The following is a 17,277-nucleotide window of genomic DNA, read 5'->3' on the forward strand; positions in this document are numbered from 1 at the left end:
CAAGGTCAGGAGATCGAGACCACAGTGAAACCCCGTCTCTACTAAAAATGCAAAAAATTAGCCAGGCATGGTGGCGGGCGCCTGTAGTCCCAGATACTCAGGAGGCTGAGGCAGGAGAATGGCGTGAACCTGGGAGGCGGAGCTTGCAGTGACCCCAGATCGCGCCACTGCACTCCAGCCTGGGCGACAGAGCAAGATTCCGTCTCAAAAAAAAAACAAAAAAAACAAAAAAAAAACTCCTTATCATTGAGATCAAATCCAAATTCTCACTTGATCTTCAAAGCTCTTCAAAATCTTATCCCCACCGCCTCCCCTCAACTCATCTCCCACTCCCCCTTTCCCTGCAGCCTATGTCAATAGCAGACAGGCATCTTGTGCACGTCTCTCCCTGGTTCCCAGCACCAGGGCCGGCCAACCCAATCAATGTTTGTTGTCTGAGAAAATGAACACATGGATTTTCTGCCTGTCCTTTATGGCTAATTCCAGTACCTTCCCGAAGGCTCTGGAGTGCAGCCTTGAGTTTCACGGTAAGGGCTCCTTGGGGCTACTGCTTTATCTGTGTGATCTCATGTAATTCTAGGCCAAAGATATTAACACATCCATTCGCAAATGAGGAAACGGGGAGTCAGAGAGGTCCAGTGACTGCCCACAGCTGGGAAGTGGTGCTGCCGGGACCGGAATCCAGTCCGACCAGCTCCAGAGCCTGTGCTCCTTCTGCTGAACCATGTGCGTAACCTACCCCAGTGACAGCAGGCTGGGGCTGGGCAGGTGCACCTGCAGACGTTCCGGGAACTCTCCAGTCTGTCCAGGGATCCCTTAAACCTGCATGTTGAGGAGGGTGGCTGAGAGATAAGAATGGCAGCATCCAGATGTGACAACAGAGGTGGATGAAAGCTTGGGGGTCCCCCCGAGGGAGGCCTGAGCTTGATGCTCCACGTGTCAGCTTTGGGACAGACAGAGGCCTAGTCAAAATATCCTCGAACAGGCAATGAAGCCTTTCACTCTAGTTACCGTGAAGCTGGGTAAGAATAGGATCTAGGCCAAGAAGATGTCCTTGGCCTTCTCAATTTTGCCTGGCTTGTTAAAGCCCCAGGCTTGGGGAAGAGGGGGCCTCCAGGGGTGCTTGTTAAGCACCAGATCTTATGCTAGATGCTTCACAAACAGGATCTCTGACTTCCAACATTCCTAACAAGTTTTTGTTTTTGTTTGTTTTTGTTTTTGTAGACACAGGGTTTCACCATGTTTCCCAGGCTGGTCTCGAAATCCTAGGCTCAAGCAATCCACCCACCTCAGCCTCCCAAAGTGCTAGGCTTACAGACATGAGCCACCATGCCTGGCCCCTAACAAGTTTTATAACCTCGATTTTACATGTGAACTAACCGAGGCACAGTGAAGTTATGTGGTGGAAGTTCATAGTCAGGCAGCTACTGCATACAAACCCAGGCTAGTCAGCCTTCTAAAAGCCAAGCTCCTAACCACTACGCTAGACGGTCTCTGTCCCCTTCCTGAGAAATCCCAGAGATCTCAAGTCCCCCGCCCAGCCCACTCTGCCACCATGGCCCTGGAAATCAGTAAATTAGTCCCGTAATTCTCATGAGTGAGCTGACCCCACACATAACATGAGCTGAGCTGCAAAAATGCTCTTGTCCTTGGCCCGGAGTATTCATTCTGGATGCAGAATAAACTCCAAGGAGAAGGGGGAAAAACCAACAACTTCAAATACCAAAATAAAAAAAAAGTTATTTCCACAGAGTTGTCCATAAAAGTCTAATTATTCATTGCAAAACACCTAGAAGCAACTCAACTTCACCATCAGTGGACAGAGGCTGCTCACCCAGGGATGGGTCTGTTAACTTGGTGAATACCATGTGGACCTTAAAACAACATCTAGTTAGTTGGTTTATGTGCGTTTAAAAATAAGTGCAAAGTTGGCCAGGCACTGTGGCTCACGCCTGTAATCCCAGCACTTTGGGAGGCCGAGGTGGGTGGATCACTTGAGGTCAGAAGTTCAAGACCAGCCTGGCCAACATGATGAAAGTCCGTCTCTACTAAAACTATAAAAATTAGCTGGGCGTGGTGGCGGGTGCCTGTAATCCCAGCTACTCGGGAGGCTGAGGCAGGAGAATCACTTGAACCCAGGAGGCAGAGGTTGCAGTGAACAAAGATCACGTGGCTGCACTCCAGCCTGGGTGACACAGCAAGACAACATCTCAAAAAAGAAAAGAAAAGAAAAGTGTAAAAGCAGAATACTTCATTTTAATTTCAGAAATCCCATCTGCATGAGAAAGGTTTACCTACACTGTTGACTTTTTTGCCTCTTTCCTTTAAAGAACTTGAAATCAAGTTTTTTTTTTGAGACATAGTCTCACTCTGTTGCCCAGGCTGGAGTGCAGTGGTGTGATCTTGGCTCACTGCAACCTCCACCTCCCGGGTTCAAGTCTGTCTCCTGCCTCAGCCTCCCGAGTAGCTGGGATTACAGTCATGCGCCACCACACCCAGCTAATTTTTATATTTTTAGTGGGATGGGGTTTCACCATGTTGGCCAGGCTGGTCTCAAACTCCTGACCTCAAGTGATCCACTCACCTCAGCCTCCCAAAGCGCTGGGATTACAGGCGTGAGCCACTGTGCCCGGCCAAATCAACTGATTTTTGATAAAGTAATACATGCAAGTGATAGTTCACACACACAGTATATTAAGGTCCAAAGACCTACGGCAATATACAGTGGAGCAGCGCCCCATGACCCATGCCAACCATATGAGAATGTAGGTTTGTCAACTGACTAAACTCCGAAGGGCACACACAGAGAAATGACTTGCTTTATGGTTATGTGGATCTGTTTTTTCCAGCAAGGCTGATGAAGGCAAAGGTGAAAAACTGAAACCCAGGGCAGACAGTTCTGCTGAGGCATACTTCTCTGAGGCATACTTCAGAGAGTCTTGGCTGGGACTGTCTTTGTCAAGTCTAGCTCAAGTCCCTCTTCCTGGGATCAGTGAAGCAGCAGCAGAATCGGGGTGGGGAAGCCAGGCCGTCAGAGGCAGAGGAAAGCCAGGCGTGGGAGAGAAAGCCTGATGCCTTCTTACCTGTTCACGTGCCAAGCCTCGGTCTCCTAGGGTTTGCTGGTGGCCTTAAGGGGCTCCAGGGCCCCAAGCAGGTGCCTAAGGGCCACGGGCAGTGGCTGCCAGGTGGGAGAGGCTGAGGCTGCCCCCAGCCCACAGTCCAGGCTTCCCGTCTGATGAGAAGGGCGGGGAAAGCAGGCCTCTGCAGCTCTGCTCAGGAACCGAAGCCAGCAGGGGCGGGGCAGGGCCACGTGGCCCCCGCCTGCCTTGGAGTGTGGAGTAGGAGGGAGCCTTCAACCCAGAGGACCAGCCAGGGGACTGCTCTGACTGAGGGTGCCGGCCAGTTGACTACGAGAAGTCTCCAGAACCCAGGCCCTGGCTCCCAGGCAGCTTGGACTGTTTTAAGGGACTACCCCAGCTCCTCTCCAGAACACTCGGACCCGGACAAAAGCCTCTTCTCATAAAACGAAAAGCCAGGTGATGGGGAGTTGGGTGTAGTGACACAAGCCTGTAGTCCCAGCTACTCAGGAGGCTGAGGCAGGAGACTCTCTTGAGGCCAAGAGTTTGAGGCTACAGTGAGCTGCAATTGCACCTGTGAATAACCAGTGTGCTCCAGCCTGGGCAATATAGCGAGATCCTGCCTCTAAAAAACAAAACAAAACAAAACAAAAAACTGAGTGATGAGGTGGTGACTGGTGTGTGTGTGTGTGTGTCTCTGGCACTGGGGGTCCATTAGGTGGAAGAAAAGGTCTTTCTCTGATACATCATCCTTGTTGAGCACCAATGAGTTACCCAGTCTACAGATAAAGACATGAGCTCCAAAAGGTGAATAATCTTTTTTTCTTGTTTTTTTTTTGTTTTTTTGTTTTTTTGTTTTTTTTGTGGCAGAGTTTCACAGCAGGGACTACAGGCACGCTCCACCATGCTCAGCTAATTTTGTATTTTTAGTAGAGATGGGGTTTCACCATGTTGGCCAGGCTGGTCTTGAACTCCTGACCTCAGGTGATCCGCCTGTGTCAACCTCCCAAGTGCTGGAATTATACACGTGATCCGTCACGCCTGGCCTTTTCTTTAGACAAGGTCTCACTCTATTGCCCGGGCTAGAGTGCAGTGGCATGATCACAACCCACTGAGGTCTTGATTTCCTGAGCTCAATTGATCCTCCCACCTCAGCCTCCCCAGTCATTGGGACCACTGCACCCAGCTAATTTTTATTTTTTTAATTTTCTGTAGATACAGATGTCTCCTATGTTGCCCAGGCTCGTCTCAAACTGCTGGCCTCAAGGAATCCTCCTGCCTTAGCCTCCCAAAGTGCTGAGATTTCAGGCTTGAGCCACTGTGCCTGGCCTTGGGTAAGATTCTTCACCCCTTTTCTGGGGCTTGTGCCCAGGAGTTAGAAACCTGCCTGAGCAACGTAGAAAGACCCCCATCTCTGCAGAAATAAAAAATAAATAAAAAATTAGCCAGGCATCATGGTGGCTCATGCCTGTAGTCATAACTACTCGGGAGGCTTAGGCAGGAGGATCACTTGAGCCCTGGAGGTCGAGGCTGCACTAAACTGTGATTGAGTCACTGCACTCCAGCCTGGATGACAGAGCAAGGCCCTGTCGCTTTTCTTTAAAAAAAAAAAAGGAGAGAGCGAGAGAAAGAATCTTACCTAAGATTTCCCGGCTGATTACTGAGGTCTGACCAGAAGGCCAGGCTTTCCTGAGGGACACAGGACCTGTCCTGGTGTAACATGTGGCCTCAGACCCAGCACTTATGGGAGTTGAGGTCCTTTCCCTCAGCACCATCACCAAAGGTACAGCCATTCTCCCTTCACCTGAGTCAGAGCGGGCACCGGCAGAGGTATCTTCAGGATCTCTGCTGAGTTTTCATAGCAGGCTTCCTGATTTTACTAGACTGCATTTGGATTCATTAGGGGTGAGCCAGTAGGGGAGGGAGAATAGAAGAAGGGCTGTATTCAAAGCCTCCAACTATCCAAGAGGGGAGTCTGTAGTGTTTCACTGAATGTGAGCACAAAACCCTTGATTCAGGAACCTCTTATTAACATCTAGTCTTTCGCAGCTGAGCTAGTCTGGAGTGCTGACCTGGCTGGATGCAGTGGCTCATGCCTGTAATCCCAGCACTTTCGAAGATCGAGGCGGGCGGATCACCTGGGGTCAGGAGTTCGAGACCAGCCTGGCCAACATGGTGAAACCCCGTCTCTACTAAAAATACAAAAATTATCCGAGCGTGGTGGCAGGCACAATCCCAGCTACTCAGGAGGCTGAGGCAGGAGAATCGCTTGAACCCGGCAGGCAGAGGTTGCAGTGAACTGAGATCACTATACTCCACCCTAAGCGACAGAGTGAGACTCGGTCTCAAAAATAAAAAATAAAAAAAAGAAGAAAAAGAATAAAAGAAGAAATGCCAACCTAGTGATAATAGTGCGTTTTACTCTGAGTGCCAATGCATGCCACAAGTAGTTGTTCATGAAATGTTTTCTCAATTGGATCGACAAAACTGGATTCCTGGTTTGGCCCTGAACTTGCAACAGGACAATAATGCCCACGCTGGAATGTTCCCTAACTCCCCACCCACCCCCAAGGCAGTGGCCACACAGGCCACACACACTCTCTGCAAGGCCCTGCTGGGAAACTCTGCCAAGGCGTTGATTCATTCGTTGGGCAGCTCGTGGGAGGGCAGACAGGGTGGAGGTGATGGGGGCACAGCCACAGATCTCACTGGGGCCTCACAGAAGCCTGAACACCCCCTGCTGCCCTTTCTGGGGTCTCTTGGCTTGGAATGATGCCCCTTTCTTTCAAATCATCACAGCAGGTCCCCCAGATCTCCCAGGGCCAGAGCCCCAGGTCAGTGGACAAGCCTCAGAACTCCTGCGCACTCAGTCATGTGCGTTTGTGCTACCATGACCCCAGGAGACCAGTTTTTGTTTTTTGGTGTTTTTGAGACAGGTTTTGTTCTGTCGTCCAGGCTGGAGTGTAGTGCCGCAATCACAGCTCACTGCAGCGTCAAACTCATAGGCTTAAGAGATCCTCCTGTCTCAGCCCCCCTACTTGCTGGGACTATAAGTGTGTACTACCATGCCTGGCTAATTTTTGTATTTTGTAAATACAAAAAAAAAATTTTGTATTTTTGGAGAGACGGGGTTTTGTCATGTTGCCCAGGCTGGTCTCAAACTCCTGGGCTTAAGGGGTCCTCCTGCCTTGGCCTCTCAAAGTGCTGGGATCACAGGTATGAGCCACCATGCTGGGGCCCAGTAGATCAGTCTTATTCTACCAATTTACAGGCAGGAAACCAAGACTATGCTTAGAGGCTAGTGAGCCCAGGTCATCTGACTCTGTACACAGTGCTCTCTTCATGAACTTCGCTGCCTCTTGGCATTTGGCAAGTGGAATCTCGTTTCTGATTGCTTTACGAGGCAGCATTGCCTTTCTCCAGTTACAGCATCGACTCCCTGAAGCCGAGATACCCCAGCGTGTCCTCGCAACAGCTGGAGGCCCTAATAACCCATAGGAAATGGTAGTACGTCCCTTGACCATCACGTGTCATTAGCTTATACACGTGTCATTAGCTTATATACTCACGGCTCCAAATTAGTGACTTCTAAGCCTAAACGCTACCAAACAACCCAACAAAAGCACCTCTCCTTTCATTCTGAGACTGCAGTCAGACAAGGGAGAGAGTTCTGTTGAGTGGACCTGGGAATTTAAAACTTGAGGACCAGGCTCTGGAAGGCAGAATGGGACGTGGGAAACTGAGGGGGGCTTGCCTCTGGGCACTGCCAGAGATGCTGGATTTGGGGGTGGGGTGGGGTAGGGTGGGGCTAACAGGGCCCCTCAGCCATTCCAGATGGGCTGGCCCAGCTCCTCCAAATCTGAAACTTCCAGACCTGGTTTTTTGTTTTTTGTTTTTGAGACGGAGTCTCGCGCTGTCGCCCAGGCTGGAGTGCAGTGACCGGATCTCGGCTCACTGCAAGCTCTGCCTCCCGGGTTCACGCCATTCTCCTGCCTCAGCCTCCCGAGTAGCTGGGACTACAGGCGCCGCCACCTCGCCCGGCTAGTTTTTTTTTTTGTATTTCTCAGTAGAGACGGGGTTTCACGGTGTTGGCCAGGATGGTCTCGATCTCCTGACCTCGTGATTCGCCCGTCTCGGCCTCCCAAAGTGCTGGGATTACAGACTTGAGCCACCGCGCCCGGCCCAAACCTGGTTTTGATAACTTTTTTTTCCTTCATTTTGAACAAGCAGCAATGTTCACTCATTGTCCATCACAGCTACTGATCATAACACTGGACTATGAAGCAGACACATGCCCAGACATCACCAGCAGACTCTTTGTTTTGAAACAGGGCTTCATGCTCGGGTTTTTAAATTTTTTGTAGAGATGGGGTCTGTTTCCTGGGCTGGTCTTAAACTTCTGGGCTCAAGTGATCTGCCTGTCTCTGGCCGCCCAAAGTGCTGGGATTACCAGGCATGAGCCACCGTATAATTGGGAGCAGACACCAGGAATCTATTCTGACAAATGAAGAGGGTTCTAACATCCTGCTGGGATTATGAGCCACAACTACAGGTTTCCTACCATTTCCCAACCTAAAACCCCTGCGGCCCACTCCCCACCTCTTCATTTTTCAGACTTGGGACCTTCTGATTTTTCCTGAAGTCCCAAGGCTGTGGCTGAGGAAATCAGACCCGGGCTATAGGCTCTTCTGAAACTGGTGGCACGTCCTCCGGCAGACTCACCTCACCACCAACCTCACAGCAACAGACTGCCAGGTCATAAACTCTCCTCCAATCTCTGGGTGCAGAAAAGAGCTGGGAGGAGGTGGTTCATAGTAGGTGCCCAGTAAACATTTCTGGAAGAAATGAACGTAGCAGCCTCTTCTAGTGGGTCAGCATGTCTCCTGATGGCTTAAACAGCTCCTGGCCAAGTGCAGTGGCTCACTCCTGTAAACCCAGCACTTTGGGAGCCCAAGGTGGACGGATCACCTGAGGTCAGGAGTTTGAACCAGCCTGGCCAACAAGGTGAAACCCCATCTCTACTAAAAATACAAAAATTAGCCAGGTGTGGTAGTGCATGCCTGTAATCCCAGCTACTCAGGAGGCTGAGGCAGGAGAATCTCTTGAACCTGGAAGGCAGAGGTTGCGGTGAGCCAAGATTGTGCTGCTGTACTCTAGCCTGGGCGACACAGTTAAGACTTCATCTCAAAAAAGAAAAAAGGAGTAACAGCTCTTGGTTGTGCTGGTTTAGTAGCCTACACCTGCCCATTTCAGTTCACCTGAACTTCACAGGGCGTGTTGGGCTGTCACTCAAATGTCAACCAACCATGGCCAAGCAGGTGTTTCAGAGTCTCTGCCTTGTCCCCGAGAGCCATCTGTTCCTCTCCTCCATTGCTACGTTTTCTGGACCAAGTTTGATTTCAGCAGCAGAGATGTTTCTTCTGAGCTCTACATATAGCCCTTGAAAATTAATTTTAAGGGTGCAACAAAAAATTCACATACAATATTCCATATGCAAATGAGCAAGTGGATGACTCAACAAACACATGTCACTTCTACTTTGAATAGAAAAGTAGCGCGGTGGCTCAAGCCTGTAATCCCAGCACTTTGGAAGGCCGAGACGGGCAGATCACAAGGTCAGGAGATCGAGACCATCCTGGCTAACCCGCTGAAACCCCGTCTCTACTAAAAAATACAAAAAATAGCTGGGCGAGGTGATGGGTGCCTGTAGTCCCAGCTACTGGGGAGGCTGAGGCAGGAGAATGGCATGAACCCGGGAGGTGGAGCTTGCAGTGAGCTGAGATCCGGCCACTGCACTCCAGCCTGGGCGACAGAGCGTCTCAAAAAAAAAAAAAAAAGAAAAAAGAAAACAGAATTTAGAGGCTGGGTGTGGTGGCTCACACCTGTAGTCACAGCACTTTGGGAGGCTGAGCCAGGCGGACCACTTGAGGCCAGGAGTTCGAGACCAACCTGTTCAACACGGTAAAACCTCTTCTACTAAAAATGCAAAAATTAGCTGGACATGGCACATGCCTGTAGTTCCAGCTACTTGGGAAGCTGAGGTAGGAGGATTGCTTGAGCTCAGGAGGCGGAGGTTGCAGTGGGCTGAGATCGCACCACAGCCCTCCAGCCTGGACAAGAGAGATTCTATCCCTGATAAACAAAAAACAAGAATTTAGGACCAGGCGCAATGGCTCACACCTATAATCCCAGTGCTTTGGGAGGCCAAGGCAGGAGGACTGTTTGAGGTCAAGAATTTGAGACCAGCCTGGGCAACACAGGGAGACCCTGTCTCTACAAAAGTTTAAAAATTAACTGAGTATGGTGGCACACATCTGTAGTCTCCCCTACTCTGGAGGCTGAGGTGGATCACTTGAGCCCAGGAGTTCAAGCCTCAGTGAGCTATGATGACTCCACTGAACTCCAGGATAGGCAAAGGAGTGAGACTGCCTCTAATAAAATTTTTTTAAAAAAATTAAAAAATAAAACAGAACTTAGGAATTCAAAAATTTTGAAAGCCAGGTTGATCCCATCTGAATGCCTTAACATTTCTGGCTTTCCTCTAACAAGTTCAAGAAAGGCAGCAGCGTGGGAACAGCACACATTCTGGGGACCAGCGCTCTCCCAGTGAGACGAACCTTTTCCAGTGCTGGCAGCTGTCTCACCAACAATACATTTACACTAACCAAGAAAAGCAACATTCCAACTAGAACCCCCCTCCTCCAAAGGAATGCTATTCTTGGCAAGAGATCTTCCAAAGGAAACATCTGCAGAACCTCTGCCCGTAAGGTCAGGGGAAAGCTGAGGCAGCTAAAAACTTTTCAGTCCCAGGATCCAAGTCACAAGGGCTTAGCAATGGAACAGGATGGAAGCAAACCCAAGGGCAGACCCCTCTGTCCGAGTTCTGCAGCAGCCTCTGGTGGGTTTTGCAAGGCTGGAGAGAGGTCTCTATTTACCTGGTTGCTCAGTCAAACCACAGGAGTCAATCAGGTCCCCTTAACAATTACACAGACGGGACTTGTCATTGAGCCACATCCAATCAATAAATTATAAACTTTTGTAGGTTCTGTAGCAACAGCTATGAAAATTCCTTTCCACATATTCAAGCCCAATTCCTTGTCCTAACCCTTTCTCTTACAGAGAACAAGGAAGCTGATGGGCAGACTTCCAGAGGAAGCTCGGTGGTGACAACTCCTGATTCCACAGATTTTCCTTTCTTTCAGAACCCCCTAACTTCTGTATGTAGTGTACGTATTTCAATCAAACTTGAGTTAAAAAACACGCAAGGAGCTGCTCAAACATCTACACCGAGTTCCTCAGATGACTGCATGTCAGTATCATACAATTTGATAGAATGGATTTAGGGCCACAGGAAAAAATGAGCCCTGAAATTAGGTTTTCAAAATCTAATTCAGAACTACTGTCTACTATGCAAATTCATGAGCTAAGTGAGAAAAAAACATGTTATTTAGGGATTCGATTCCTGGCAAAACCTGGGTCTCTCTTGACTGATCTAAAACCAAATCATAATTCAATATACTTAGTTCCATGAGACAGCGTGAGGAACCCTCTGCACTGGGCTCCGGGAGGTTCAGATTGTATCTCCTCACCACCATTCCTGATTCTAACCCACTGCTCACCAGGTCAGTTGCTCAATTTAGGTGGCTGACCACATGCAGATGAAAGAACGTTTTACTTCGTGAAGTATTGAGAACAGTGAGCTCGTTTCTCCAGGTTCAAGGCACAAGGACAGCCTGGAAGACGAGGGCTTCCCACACAACTAAACGGGGAATTCTCAGGGGTCGGCTGGAACATTTCTGGAACTGGGCCTCTTCCAGGGGACAGGCTCTCATTATACCCTAAAGGCGCTGTGGAACCCACCTGAGATGGGTGCTGCAGACAGGCCCCACATATACACAGTTCTCAGGGGCAGGGCAGTATCCAGGTTCTTCTGTACTGACCCTTCCTATGGTCCTATGGAGCCAAAGATCTCTTTAGGTGCTGTATCAGCAAAACGGACATCTGTTAAGACTCCCCAGCTGGAATTCATGCTAAAATCCCCATACTAATATCCTCAGAGTAGAAGAGGAGGAAGAATCAGCCACCCTTCCTCAATCCAGTGGGAAAAGGGGTGAGTATCCACATGGTCATTGAGCCCATGTTTCATCAGCACAGCAAAAAGAACCAGGAAAAAACAAAGAAACCACTACAGACCTGGGGGTAAGGAGCCACAGAGTGTCCCAAGTCAAGTAGGCATCTGGAAGGAAGGAGTCTACTCTAACTTAAGAGTCCTGCTCTAACTTGGGCTCAAACCTCCCACCTACATCCTCATCTCCAGAACAAGACACACGGACACCAGTCACCTTAAAAACTAGGTTTCTGTTTCTTTCTGGGTTAGATTCTAGAGCAGCAGAACTCAGGAGTGATACTATATCCTATCCAGTCCCACCACAGCCTTCCTTCCTTCCTCCCACAGAGATAACATTGTACAAAACTGTATTTACAGGAAAACCAGTTAAAAATTAAGGGTGTGTGCAAAAGTAGACAGGAGAGTCAGACATATCAATGTAGGGATGGCTTTGGGGAATGGGGGAATTGGGTTCCACACTGGAACCTGGGGTCATGTATCATGTACCAGGTGGGGAGAAGTGTAGCCAATCTCAGCGCCAATTTGAGGGGAAGCCAGTCATTCCAGGAGAAGAGGTGAGGGGAGAGAGCTGTTGGCTTTCAAAATGCAGTCTTAATTAATCAGTCACCCTCCTGCCACATGGCAGAAGCCAGGTGGCGGCGATGGTGGTGGGGGAAACAAAATACACAGTCTCTGGCAAGCCCCATAGGGAAAGGAGGGCTCAGAAGGCATAGCGGGTCCGGATATCCTCGAGTTTCTTGGACACCTCGGGTGGGGTTCGGTCCAGTTCTTCAGAGACGTTCTTTTGTTTGTTGGGTTCCATGGAATTGAACTGCTCACAGAGGTCTCCATCAATCACATTCTAAGATACGGAGAAAGTAGAAGGAAAAAAATGGTGAGATGCCCAAAGAAAATGGCACATGCTAAAGCAGCAGTTGTAGAGAAAGCTGTTTTTATTTTTTAGTTTTTGAGACAGGGTCTCAACCCTATCATCCAGATTGCAGTGCAGTGGGATAATCATGGCTCACCGCACTCTCAAAACTCTGCGGCTTAGCCTCCCAATTGGCTAGGACCACAAATGTGTGCTACCACGCCCAGACAGGGAAAGCTTTTTATTCTCCACTCGATACTTGAACCCCGCTTGCAGATCCAGGAACACTATCTAAGTTGACTCTTGGTACTCAGAGTTCAGATTGGCAGAAGCAGTGAAGCCTTTGCTCTGGCTGTGGTCTGCCCCGAGGGGAGCACCCTCCCTGGTACTATTCCCATCATTCTGCTGCCTGTGCTGCTCCTTTACTCAGGATCTCCCTTTCCAGCTCAGATTCCCCCAACCTACCTTCACAGGGAAGTAGTAGGAACGAAAGCTGAGGTGGTCCCGCCCACAGAGAGGGGGATGTTCAGACCGCAGGTGCATTTCCACGTGCTGGAAGAAGTCATGGTCCTGGCAGAAGAAACAAAAAATCTGTCACTGAGAAGTGATTTCAACTAGTCTAGAGTTTCCACAAGCACAACGAACAGACAAGCCATTCATTTTTACCATACAAACACAAGGGAAATATCTAATCACTTTCTGATAATCACAGGTTTTTCTGCTACAACACGATAGTTAAAATCCAAAAGGAGACCTCGTGTTTTCTGCAGTGCAAAAGAAAATGCCACACATAAAGAATGGTTTGTGAGGTCAGATTCCTGATCCCAGCTTCCTTTGCTGGAATAAAACATGCCGAACTCTGGCAAACCTAGACTGGACTCCATCTGGTGATGTGTGCCCCAACAGGGATCATCCCACCAATCCTGGCAATCCTAGTATGTGGAGTATGGTTCTAGAGCTTTGGGCTCAGGCTAACCTTGTAAACTCGCATCAGACTGAAGCAAACCCTAGTACAGTATAAAAACAAATGGCCTGCCCGGGCGCAGTGGCTCACGCCTGTAATCCCAGCACTCTGGAAGGCCAAGGCAGGCGGATCACGAGGTCAGGAAATCGAGACCATCCTAGCTAACATGGTGAAACCCTGTCTCTACTAAAAATACAAAAAATTAGCCAGGTGTGGTGGCGGGCGCCTGTAGTCCCAGTTACTTGGGAGGCTGAGGCAGGAGAATGGTGTGAACCTGGGAGGCAGAGTTTGCAATGAGCCGAGATTGTGCCACTGCACTCCAGCCTGGGTGACAGGAGACTCCATCCCCCCCTCAAAAAAAATAAACAAAAACAACAACAACAACAACAAATGGGCCTTCCCTGGGTGGGGGGGAATCAAGATTCCTATCTCCCCAAGTACTTCCGTCAGTCTATAATTCCCAGAGCATTATTAATTATATGTGGGGCCAAATGAATTTGACCTGTTAGGTAGATTCAACACCAAGAAACAACCTTAAAAGTCAAGGCCAGAGTAATGTGGGTGCTCTCACCTCATGGGACGTGAATGGCACAAGGATGCCAATTCCTCCAGACAAGGTGGTATAGACAAGTGATTCTGAGCCTCCGGGGATCAGCGTAGTCTTCTGTAAGGACAGCACTGTCTCTCCGACATGGTAGTTCATGATCACCTCTGCCTGTGAGTCAGAAACAGACTAGTGACTGTGTGCGCCCTCAGGAGCCTCCCTGGACTCCCGAGAGCATGCAGTGCTCCCTAAGGCACATTTCACCATCTATTAACATCCAAAAACTATTATAGAGGCCAACTGTGGGAGGATTGCTTGAGCCCAGGATTTCAAGACCAGCCTGGGCAACACAGTGAGGCCTCATAAACCCATACCCACAAAATTTGTCAGGTTTGGTGGCATGTACTCTAGTCCCAGCTACTCAGGAGGCTGAGGGGGAAGGATCACTTGAGCCCAGGAGGTGGAAGCTGCAGTGATCTGTGATCGTACCATCATACTACAGCCCAGGCGACCAAGTGACACCTTGTCTCAAAAACAAACAATAAATCCAAAAATTATTAAAACCTAAAAATACTTTAAAATTCTCACATTTACTTAAGGCTTAATGCCTCATAAAACATGCTAAAGTTATTGTTCATCATCTCTTAAACGATAAGAACCATTTTGTTAAATTTATCAAGCTTGCCATAAAAAAAAAAAGGAAAACACAAAGAAAATTATAGAAAACAGCAATCACTAGGCTTGTCTTCTAAAATAGAAAGTCCAGAGAGCCTCTGTTAGAGCAGCATATACCTATAGGAGAAAGTAAAGCCCTGGACACACCTCAGAGCAGAGGACTAGGAATGGACTCTCTCGAAGGAACTTGCTACTCTCCAAGGAGATTTCTGCAGATTGGTAAGAAAGGACTGTGGAAGGACAGCACTCAGCACAGTCGTGTGCACTGTGAATAATTCACCAAAGGCAATTTCTCCAGTGACGGCAACAGGAGAAGTGCTAAGCAGCGCCCTCCCTGGGGCCCATTCTGCAATCTTACCTTCTGGGAGGCCCCATTGAGCAAGCCACGGTCCCACAGGGCTTTGTTTCCTGTAGGGTCCTCATCTACTTCATCATTGGTGTTAGGTGGGAGCCTCACCTACAAGGAAGTGACACAAGTCACAGTGCTGGGGCCCAGACCTGCTCACCTGGGTCGCCAAGCAACAGGTCTGGCCCAGGTCCTTGCAAGTCAGCCATAGGGGCACTGTCTAGACAGAGGCCTGAGCCCGTGTGTCCTGCACCTGCTCTGGTGGGCAGGAGCTATGTCTGAGGAGCAAGAAACTCAAAAGAATCGACCCATGAGCAGGAGTTTAACACGGCTAAGGATAATACCAAAACCACACAACACAGACAACAGACATTCCAAAGTTCTTATAAAACGTAAAAAGAAATATTAGCCATTAGCTCAAACTAAACCTATCATTAAATCATGTTCAATAGAGAGGAGAGCGATAAACCAGAGAAAAATCCAAGACTAGTAAGAAGGCTTAAAGAACAGATTGCCTGTAGAGTTAGCTTTAGTAGGATGGAATTTTATATCCATTTTTACTCCTCAGAATTGATTCATCTTTGGCTTTACCCACAACAAACCGAGCCAGCTTTCCTACACATCACTGTAACCCAAGTGAACAACATCAACTCACCACACATATGTTGCCAAACTTGTCTGCCCCAGCAACAGTGTCATAGTCCAGGAGGCTGGCTGTAGTGACCCATCGAGGGTAGGTGTCATCAGCAAAGATGATAAGCTGGTTTTCATTACGCTTGTAGCGAACCCAGATGAAACTTTCTTGGACGTCAGATACAATGACCCTATGTCCAATAGTCTGGATCCCAGAGATATAATTGGCAATATGCTGGGGAAAACAAGGACAATAGTGGGTGTAATCTTGGGGTTCAGAACCCAAAGAAAGTCCAGCTTTCCATATGACATATATAGGGTCAGCAGAACAGCAAATACCAAAAAACAGCAGTTAGCAATGAATTCTAGGTGGGAAAAAGAGCCAAATAGCTTTTAATATAGTGCAAATATATGCCTAACTCTCAGAGTTACATTCCTTACAGAAGCTAGCAAAATAGAAAGCTGATTCTTGTTTGGTAAGTCAAGAAATGAGAATCCTCTACTCCTGCTCCTCTCAAAACTCAAGGGCTGGTGCGGTGGCTCACGCCTGTAAACCCAGGACTTTGGGAGGCCAAGGCGGGCGGATCATGAGGTCAGGAGTTAAGAGACCAGCCTGGCCAACATGGTAAAACCCTGTCTCTACTAAAGATACAAAAAATTAGCCAGGCGTGGCAGCGTGCATCTGTAGTCCCAGCTACTTGGGAAGCTGAGGCAGGAGAATCACTTGAACCCGGGAGGCGGAGGCTGCAGTGAGCCGAGATTGCACCACTGCACTCCAGCCTGGGAAACAGGGCGAGACTCCATCTCAAAAAAAAAAAAAAGGGCATAATTCTGAAGCTGGAATTGGGGTAACACTAGTCCTAATAAAGATAAGATTTTAAAACTCAATGCCCACCACCCCACCAATGCCCCCGCCCTTGACATGTGAGCTAGATCTCAGCACCAACCACAGCACACTTACCTTATTCTCACATTTTCGGAGTAACTTCTTCTTTCCCAGGTCATAGACACGCAACAGCTTCCCCACACCAATCAACACCCTCCCTTGGAATGGAGCAATGGCAGCAGGGACCTCTTCCACCGGAGTCTATAGAGGAAAAGCACGTAATACAGCTATTACAAATGCCAGCCAGACACAGGCCCCACCTCTCCGCCTAGAAATGTCTTCTTTCACAGGAGCCTGTCATTAAGAAACACACCAGTGATCTTATTTTGCTAATGAATCAGCGTGTTGGGGTGAACAGGTCCCACATGCTGCATTCACCCAGCAGAGGGATCAATGCTACAAGTGACAGGAAGTTCTGGTACCTGATGACAGCTGCCCAGAGCCTGTGCTTGGTTTAACTGGCCTCATGAAATAATAGTGAAGCCTTAGTAGCTAAGAAGTGACTGTAATTTGTGGAGGGACAGGAAAGAAATGCTAGTGGAAAATGACATTTTTTTTTTTTTTTTTGAGACAGGGTCTCACTGTCGCTCAAGCTGGAGGGCTGTGGCAGGCGTAATCACGGCTCACTATAGCCTGGACTTCCTGGGCTCAGGTGATCCTCCCACCTCAGCCTCCCGAGTAGCTGGGACTACAGGCATGTGCCATCACGCCCAACTAATTATCTGTATTTTCTGTAGAAACTGAGTTTCACCACATTGTCCAGGCTGGTCTCAAACTCTTGGGCTCAAGTGATCTGCTCGACTCAGACTCCCAAAATGCTGGGATTACAAGCGTGAGCCACTGCACCCAGCCTAGTGACATCTCAGTTGTAAAGGAGAGACAAATTTTATACGCAAAAGGGTCTATGAAGTATTTCTTAGAGGATACTCCCCTTATGGTAGGGTTGAAGGAATCCACATGCTGTCAGTGTGGAGGACAATATTATTTTTATTTTAATAATTATGGTAAAACAGACATAACATAAAGTTTACCATCTTAATCCTTTTTTTTTTTTTTTTTTTTTTTTTGAGACAGAGTCTCACTCTGTCGCCCAGGCTGCAGTGCAGTGGCGCAATCTCAGCACAGTACAACCTCTGCCTCCCAGGTTCAAGCAATTCTCCTGCCTTAACCTCTG

General features: G+C 48.5%; 2 protein-coding genes across 3 annotated transcripts in view; both read right to left on the reverse strand.

Moving 5' to 3' along the window:
- Nucleotides 1-3,282, reverse strand: part of IL34 (interleukin 34) — a 71,830-nt gene extending 68,548 nt beyond the window's left edge. For both annotated transcript variants that reach the window (XM_011976770.1, XM_011976769.1), the window contains exon 1: nt 3,084-3,282. The gene's annotated coding sequence lies outside the window, so the exon portion shown is untranslated. The remainder of the gene's footprint in view (nt 1-3,083) is intronic.
- Nucleotides 3,283-11,415: 8,133 nt separating this feature from the next.
- Nucleotides 11,416-17,277, reverse strand: part of SF3B3 (splicing factor 3b, subunit 3, 130kDa) — a 59,794-nt gene continuing 53,932 nt past the window's right edge. The window contains exons 21-26 of the mRNA XM_011976822.1: nt 16,179-16,304; nt 15,240-15,452; nt 14,597-14,695; nt 13,591-13,734; nt 12,521-12,625; nt 11,416-12,046 (exon numbers count right to left, since the gene is read on the reverse strand). Coding sequence (XP_011832212.1) covers nt 11,906-12,046; nt 12,521-12,625; nt 13,591-13,734; nt 14,597-14,695; nt 15,240-15,452; nt 16,179-16,304 — 828 coding nt within the window. The 3' untranslated portion in view covers nt 11,416-11,905. The remainder of the gene's footprint in view (nt 12,047-12,520; nt 12,626-13,590; nt 13,735-14,596; nt 14,696-15,239; nt 15,453-16,178; nt 16,305-17,277) is intronic.

The sequence above is a fragment of the Mandrillus leucophaeus genome, unplaced genomic scaffold (genome assembly GCF_000951045.1).
Source record: "Mandrillus leucophaeus isolate KB7577 unplaced genomic scaffold, Mleu.le_1.0 Scaffold17, whole genome shotgun sequence".
Classification (NCBI taxonomy): Eukaryota; Metazoa; Chordata; class Mammalia; order Primates; family Cercopithecidae; genus Mandrillus; species Mandrillus leucophaeus.